An 8,728-nucleotide genomic window follows, 5' to 3' on the forward strand; every position below is an offset into this window, starting at 1 on the left:
CAGAGCTGGGGGAATAGCCTTCTCCTACGTCGCAGCCAAAGCCTGGAACGAACTCCCAGTCAGCATCAGACGCTCCCCCATCCTGCACACCTTCAGGAAGACCCTCAAGACCCAGCTTTTTGGCTGACCCAGAGCTGCACCCCCACCCCACCAGCACCTCATGGGGGAGTAGCGCACTTTAAAAGCCCCTGATCGATTGATTGATTGATTGATTGATTAACAGATGACACCTGCATGATCCTTGATATAGGAGACCTATCATCCCTCATTCTCTGGATCTCTTTGACACAGTCTCATCCCCCATCCTCATCAGGTGCCTGCACGAGATTCGCATTCAAAGACCTGCTCTCCGCTGGATCTGCTCCTTCTAAATGGAGAGAACACGTGTTGTTAGCCTGGTACCTTACCTCTCAGAAACCTGCAAACTCATCCGAGGAGTGCCTCAAGGTTCATGGCTCAGTCCTAATCCTCTTCAATGCCTACATAATCCCTCTGGCCATTGAAATCTGCACACAAATCCGCATCCTTTCCTATGGCATACTCTCCCTCTCAAACAAAAAACCTAACACAAGAACCAAGTTCACGGCCAGCATGACAAAAGTCATTCACTGAATGAAAGTCAACTTCTCAAGCTCAACACCGGCAGGACAAAAGTAGTGATCTTCGGCAAGAGCACCACACCATGGGTCTCCAACTGGTGGCTGGCCAAACTCGGACTCACACCCAGAACCCACGACAGGAACCTTGGAATAATCATCAACAGCAAACTGAACATTACTGCACAATTCTACCCCATCACTGCATCCTGCTTCCACAAACCTGAAAAAGCTGAGGAAGATCTTGAAATGGCTCCCAAGTAACACAAGAAAAACAATCACTCACACCCTAATCACCAGTAAGGTGGACTATGGGAACACCCTCAATGCTGGGATTCAAGTATCATCTGCGAACATGAGTATTGGTACTTTAATACCAGCAACAGAGGGAGCATCAGCTGGATAGTCAGAAAAGTAATTAACCACACCTTTGGCGTACCCCTTTAAGAATTGGGAATTTCGGGGTGGTGTTCCCTTGCGCACCCCAACAAACCTGCGCATAATTGAGTTTGTGCAGTTTAACTAAAAGTAGCAGGAGTTCGGAGGGTATTCCTAGATCTCTCAATACGGCCCAGAGTTTATTTCTCGGGACCGTATCGAATGCTGCTTTGAGATCTACAAAGGTGGTATAAATAGTTCCACCGCTAATAATACAACATACCAATAGATTAATACAAAATAAAAGACTTAGGGGCATATGCATCAACATTAGCATTTGCGATTCCTTATTAGCGAAAAATAAGGAATCGCTAATAAGGAATAGCAAAAGGCTATGCATGTAGGAATCGCTATTCAAATAGCGATTCCTTAACATTCCTTATTACCGAATCGGTAATACCGAATCGGTAATAAGGAATACCTACCCATTCATTCCTATGGGCTTGGAGGCCCATAGGAATGAATGTAAAGCCATTCTGTATTAGCGATTCGGTATTACCGAATCGCTAATAGCGGGAGCACTTTCAAGGGTGCCAGGGTGTCAAAAGGACACCCTGTTGCACCCCTGAAAATGATATGTGCACATATGTTGCACACACACATGCTCTAAGGGCATGTGTGTGCGCAACATGAAACTTTGAAAAATGCACAAAAGTGCATTTTTCAAAGTTTTTGCAACTTACCATGCAGTTCATCTTCATGGTAATTTGCTCCCCTTATTAGCGAAATCGCTCATTTTTTAACTTTGATGCATTGCATTTAAGGAATCTCACTTTGGGATTCCTTAAATGCAATCGCTATTTAAGGAATCGGTATTTAAGGAATCCCTATTTAAAGAATGGCTATTTAAGGATTCCTTAAATACCGATTTCTGCTTTTGGGTTGATGCATTGGGATTGGGTATTTTTAACTTAATACCGGGAGCTAATAAGGAATCGGTATTTTACTGACTGGATTTTGGCTTGATGCATAAGGGTGTTAATCTATTGTACTTACTAGGGCCCTAAAACCTGCTTGGAAGGGGGACAGTATGTTATTCTCTGTTATCCATATCTGGATTCTATTCAGAACCAACCTAGCCATGATCTTTTGAATGGAATCAATCAGGCTGATGGGCCTGTTATTACCAGTGCTAGAACGGTCCCCCTTCTTATAAATAGGCAGGGTCTCGGCCCCTCGCCAAGAGTCGGGAATAGATGCACCACTGGCAATCGCATCTGCGAGAATCAAAATATACTTAAGCCAATTATCTTTATCGGATAAAAATAGATCCGCCAGGATGCAATCGGGACCAGGGGCCCTTCCCTTTGGAGCTGTAATCACAGCAGTTTCGACTACCCTTAAGGAAAATATTACCGGTGTCACTGCACTTGGAGCTGTGAATGGGAGTGTATTCTCAGCTACAGCATTTTGAAGCTCAAAGAAAGATGCCCATTGGTCTGGGGCAATATGATTTGATGGGGCATTACCTTGGCCTCCTCTGCCCCATTTAACAAGCTGCCAAAATGATTGTGTGTTTTTCATCTTGCTAGCTTGCAAAAGCTCCTTCCACCTTTCTTCGTCCCAAACCTTTTTTGCCAATAATTGCGTGGTTTTATACTGCTTACGAGCTGCTCTTATCCTGTCTATGTCGTTGGTTTTTATAGCCCTGGACAACTGCTTATAAGCTGCCTTGCATGCCTTATTATACCAGAGGCCGTGCTTTGGTGACAGTCTCTTGGGGGTTTTATGAGGTTTGACAAAAAAGTGCCTTATGTTTTCAAACATAGTCTTGTGGATGCGTATGATATTAATATTAATTTCATCCTGATTATTAAGTTTTTCGAGAAGATCTAGTAAGTTTGACACTTCAGCTTTCATATTTATAAGAGAGCTTTCATTCTCTACCACCCGGGACGATTTGACCCTCCTCATATCATTACTGATTATAACATCAGCAGTCTCAATTGCGTCAACTGGGGACAAAAGTACTGCATGGGCTGGGCCTTTGAGTTTTAACAATAGTGGATCGTGGTCACTTTCATTCCTTACACAGACCTTCATATCCACTAATGAAGACCAATTCTCTATATTAATAAAGATGTAGTCTATTTGACTACTTCTCAGGCCATTATTATAAGTGTGGGATCCTCAGCGGTCTGAGGGTGTGCGGCCATTTACTGCTTTCACACCCCTCTCTAGGCTAAGGGCTTTCAACTGAAGTGCTGCCTCCAGTCCATTTTTTAATTGGTGGGATTTCCAGTTGAGGGATACCCCACTGGGCATCTTCGTCTGCACTTAAGTTGCCATCCTCATAATCCAAAGGCTCAAATGTAATATTAAAATCACCAGCAATGATACCCTGCTCCCTTACTAACTAAAGAATTAAGATCAGTGGTTGTCTTAGAGGACCTGCCACCCACAAGGCCCCTGGCATATACATTGACTATAAGTAGATTTGGAGAATGCTTAAAACAAATAAGCAGTGCCATAATATCAATATTATCAATCTCCAATTCGACTATCTTGAAAATGGAGCTCTGCCTAACCCATAGTGTTAGCCCCCCAGAGGGTCTGCCTTTATGACCACCTACCGCAGATTTATAAACATTTAGTTAGCCAAGGTGAAAAACCAGAGCCAGCGCCCAGGTCTCCTGAAACACTATAATGTTCTGTGTTCCTATAAAATCTGACCAGTCAGATGATTGGATTTTATGGGACAACCCTGCTATATTCCAGGATGCTAGTCTCAGTAAGTATGTATCATGATAGTCCTTAGTTTTAACTGGGCTAGCCTCCACTGTGGTGCCCATTTTGGGGGTAGCTGGGACTAGAGTATGATTTTCTGACTAGGGTCCTAGACAGTTCTTTTGCACAATCCATCCCATTGTGGCCAGTACTAGGAAGACAACTTAAACAGGAGCTTCCAACCCCTCCTGTTAGGATAGCTACCATAGATCTTTCTTGAGAACATAGATCAGTTTGAAGTCAATCTATATATTGAAGGGATGAGTCCCCAATTCGCATAGGTTAGGAGGCATTAATAGGTGAATGATAGACAGAGTCAGGAGGGTTCAATTTCAGCCTAATATTTGTGTGTATCAAATGAAATGTTCTTAGTTCAAAAGCCATCAGGTTTTCTACCAGCGATGGTGAGGCAAGGGTAAGGCACACATAATCAGAGTCGATATCCTTCGAAGAATATCGAACAGCAGAGGATTTATCTTCCCTGATTATTGATCTGCACTTACACACATGTCTTACCCACTGGGTACACTTGTTGGTCAAGGACTGCTTATCCTCCTTAATTAGACTAGGCAAGGTTTTAGGAACGTTAGTTAGAAAAATTTGTGACTTAAAAAGGCGAGGACGGAAGTTACTTGCAGATAGATTTGTCCTAGGCTGAACTATTCGAGCATACGGAGTATGCATTTCTCTTCTAGTATAAGCATAGGACACATTCTTAGAACTATTCACTGCCTCATTAATGACAACAGGTTTCTGCATGATATTTGAGTCATTGATCGATTTTTTTAGGAATTCTTTCTATTTGTTTTTAATGGTTGGACAGCTTACATTTCTTTTGTTGATATTAAGTGTTCTGCTAACTTGTGTCTGAGGCAAAACTTCTGTGGCTGAATACTCTTTGCTAGAGCTTATTTTCAGTGCTAAATTGAGACTATCTATCATGCCCTTTAGGGGCATATGTATGAAAGCAAAAATTAGTCGCAAACGCTGCGAATCGCAAAAAACAGCGTTTGCGACTGATTTTTCGCTATTTCATATGTATGACACATTTCCAAACTGAAAAATAAGAAATCGCTAAATTAGCGATTTCTTAGGCTGCGAAACAAGAAAACTGCGAATTTCCTAGCGAATACCTATTTTGCGATTCCTTAGCGTTGCGAATATCGCTAACAAGAAATCGCTAGCTAAGAAATCGCAAACACATGTATGAAAAAATCGCAAATTGCGATTTTACGAAATTCGCTAATTAAGAAATCGCTATTAACACCAATTGCTTGCAGGTGGTAAACTGGTGCAAGGTACAAAAACCAGCCCACAATGCAACAAACACACCCACAATGGCTGCAATGTACGTGATAGCCAGGAGGCTGCGTATTCGGGCCCTTGCACACAGGAGAATGAGACAGGAACGTATCTTCAGGCTGCGCATCACCCTGTTACAGAACACTGAAGAGGAGATCTATGACAAGTACAGACTGCACCCACAGACCATAATGGACCTGATTGAGGAGCTGAAACCCCACTTGGAGCACCCTACTCGCAGGACACAAACAATTCCCACACATGTGCAGGTCCTGTGCTCCCTGCACCTCCTCGCGTCAGGGAGTTTTCAACGGGTCATAGCGGAGGTTGGTGGTGTGTCACAGAGTGCACTTTCGCGCTTCTTCCATGCCTTCCTAGATGCAATGCTACTGAGGCTCCCACATCACATTTACTTCCCCACCACCCAACAGGCATTACAACAAACGATACTGGACTTCTACCAGATTGCACGTTTCCCCCACGTCATCGGCTGCATTGACGGGACCCATGTGGCCATCACACCCCCAGCAGAAACTGAATATGTCTACAGGAATCGGAAATGCTACCATTCCCTCAACATACAGATTGTGTGCAACGCTAAGTATCACATCACCGACATGGTAGCCAAATACCCCGGCAGTACACATGACTCCTTCATCTTCCGACACAGTGGAATACACAGACGTCTGAGTGCTGGAGAGTTTGGGGAGGGGTACCTGCTCGGTAAATACATTGCACACATCAATACATCCACTACATCACTTGAGGGGGGGGACATTGACTCACCTATTGTGTTTTTTTCCATGCAGGTGACAGTGCCTATGCAGTGCGCGACTTCATCCTGACCCCATACCTGGATCCTGCAAATGCAAGTGAGAGGAGCTACAACAGGGCACACAGATCTACACGCTGTGTCATTGAGCGAACCTTCGGAATCCTGAAGAGCCGCTTCCGGTGCCTGCATAAGAGTGGAGGCGCACTGCAATACAGCCCTGAGACCTGCTGTAAAATCGTGGCAAGCTGTGCAATGCTACACAACATGGCAATGAGGAAAGGCACCACAATTGATGTGAGCGATACAGACACATCGGATGACGAGCGCCCTGCTCCCCCTGCCAGACCAGCACCAGGAGTTGGGGCAGCTGCTGGACGCCAGAGACGGACTGAGATCACACAAAACTACTTTTAGGTGAGTGTTGAGGAAATGAGACTACAAAGCCTGATGATGTGTCAAGTGTTTAATCACACTTAACATGAAAGAAATTGTAATTGTCCCCAGCACATGTTGTACACACAGTGCAGAGAAGGCACAAGAAATGGGGCAAACAGCCTTTTGCGGGTTAATGCACCCGTGTTGCAGTCAGTGTCCCCGCAGATGATCACCTCCGTCGGTGCCGTCCAGGGTGGTTGACCCCCATGGTGCGCCCTTGGCCTGCTACCTGTCTGCCACTGCGGCGTCTTTCACCTGGCAAGGTTGGAGTGATGCTGCTGCGACTCGATGTGTCCTCACTCTCAGCAGAGGCCATTAGTGCGCTGCCACCTGCATTGGCTGTCTGCAGCTGTTCCACAGCAGTGGTCACCTGCGCCAGCCCTCGCGCTATGTCCTGGCAGCAATGTGCCATGTCCACCTGCATGGTTACGCTTCTGCGTGTGAGTGCGCTGGTGGTGGTGCAGAGGCGGTTGACTGCCTTGGTGTAATTGTGTAGCCGTGCATTGGCACGTCGTCCAGCCCTGTCATTGGCAGCTTGGGTGTCCCTCAAAGTGGCACAGAGCTCTCGTATTGCCGCTACCATGCTGCGATTGTCCTGATGTAGGCGGCCTAGCTGGCGACTCATTGACCGCATTGCCTTGCTTTGCAGGCGCTGTTCCTGCAACATGCACTGTTCCAAGCCGGAGAACACGGTGCCTTCTCCTTCTGTTGCAGTGCTGCTCCTGGGCCTTGACCTGGAAATGGCCTGTTCCCTTTGCCTTGGTGTTGGTGCGTCATGACGGGGCATGTCTGTCACACCCTGACTCCCCTCTCTCCTGTCGGTGTCATCGCCTGTTGCTGGGACTTCATCCTCAAATGGAGGCAGTGGGGGCACATGTGCGCGCTTCCTGCGCTGAATTGGCTGCTGCTCTGTCTCATCGCTGGAGTCCGCAGGGTCTGCTGGCTCCTCTCCCTCAGCGCTGTCTTCTTGTGGCATGGCGTGTGCTGTGGATGTAAAGGGGACTATATGAGTTTGTGTTACTGTCTGCATGTGGCACTCAATAAAGTTACAAATCTTTGACGGCTAATCTCTGACACATTTCTATTCAATGATCCCCAAAACACATATGTTGCATTTACTTGTGATGGTGTCATGGACACACAGTCAGACACAGTACTACGAGTACCATGATGCATTGCTGGGTGTGCTGTAAGACCTGGGCTGGATTGGCATGTTGGGAGTTAACTATGCGCATTTGGGGGAGTGTGCAAGGGATGGGGAGGAGTGCAGGGTGATTTGGCATGCATCTTACCTTGTCTGCTGGATGAGGGGTCGGAGCTGTCGATTGCAGCCACACCACCAACGCTCTCAGGCAGGAGGGTTGACTCCACAAGCTCCTCATGGGGGGTTGGCTGCTCTGCAGTGGATGGTCCTCCTCCAGTCTGACTGGCATCCTTGAGTCTGGCTGCCACCCTCTCCTTGGACCTCTGGCGCATATCATACCACCGCTTGCGCAGCTCCTCGATGGTGCGTGTGGTGACTCCAACAGCATTCACCTTGCTCTGTATTTCCAGCCAGATTTTCCTCTTCCTGGCCTCTGGGACTTTGAGTGCCTTCTTCCCAAACAGGAGCTCATGGCTGCAGACCATCTCCTCAATGAGGACCTCCTGCTCCTTTTCTGAAAACTTGTGTTTTCTCTTTCTTTTTTCTGCATCTTTGCCCTGCTGGTTTTGTTTGGGATCCATTGCTGGTTGCTGTCTCCAGGAAAGCCTCCTCACACTCCACAAGCAGCCTCTGGGTGTGGCTCAGGTGAGCAGGTGCAGGCAATCACTACAGTTTCCTGTTTGTGATGTCATCAGCCTGCACCAGGCTTGCAGATTCCCGTTTTTGCGATTTCTTATTTAGCGAATTTCGCTATTAAGAAATCGCAATACGGGATTCTGCGAATTATTTGCGATTTTTAAGGAATCGCAAATGATTAGCGATTTATTTTATACATCCCGTTTAGCGAATCTGATTTTGCGAATCGCAAATTCTCGCAATTTGAGATTCGCTAAAGGGGAGTTTGATACATATGCCCCCTAGTTCCTTAACTTCCTGCATAAGATGGCTACTCTGGTTTTTTAGATAAGTTATCTGGTTTCTAAGCGTAGCTGGACAGGAACACTGAACCCTATTAGTTATGTCATCACAACTAATGCTTTCATCTTCGGACCCCATCGGATTTAGCTGAACGTTATGTTCCTCGGAAATTTGCAGTAGGGGTGAAAATCTATTTGAGCATGTAATGCAGGCTCATTTACACAAGTTGTAGGGAGGCATGGGCTTAGCAGCGAAGAGTTGTTACTCTCTTCAGGTTGAGTATGTTCGTAATTGGTAGGTTGTTGGCCCTTTGGGGGTAGTTTTTTAAACATATCAGGAACAGCCAGGACAGTTTGTTTGATGGTTGGGGCCAGTGTAGGAGATGATACACTG

At 46.2% G+C, this 8,728-nt stretch overlaps 1 protein-coding gene across 1 annotated transcript; it reads right to left on the reverse strand.

The window, feature by feature from the left end:
- Positions 1-932: 932 nt before the first annotated feature.
- LOC146816715 (myb-related transcription factor, partner of profilin-like) lies at positions 933-7,998 on the reverse strand. The gene is made up of 4 exons (XM_085609550.1): positions 7,566-7,998; positions 7,165-7,257; positions 2,110-2,251; positions 933-1,089 (listed from the first exon to the last, which is right to left on the reverse strand). The coding sequence occupies exons 1-4, from the start codon at positions 7,996-7,998 to the stop codon at positions 933-935; spliced, it is 825 nt and encodes a 274-aa protein (XP_085465676.1).
- Between the last annotated feature and the right edge of the window lie 730 nt (positions 7,999-8,728).

Source organism: Triturus cristatus, chromosome 6 (genome assembly GCF_964204655.1).
Source record: "Triturus cristatus chromosome 6, aTriCri1.1, whole genome shotgun sequence".
NCBI classification, from domain to species: domain Eukaryota; kingdom Metazoa; phylum Chordata; class Amphibia; order Caudata; family Salamandridae; genus Triturus; species Triturus cristatus.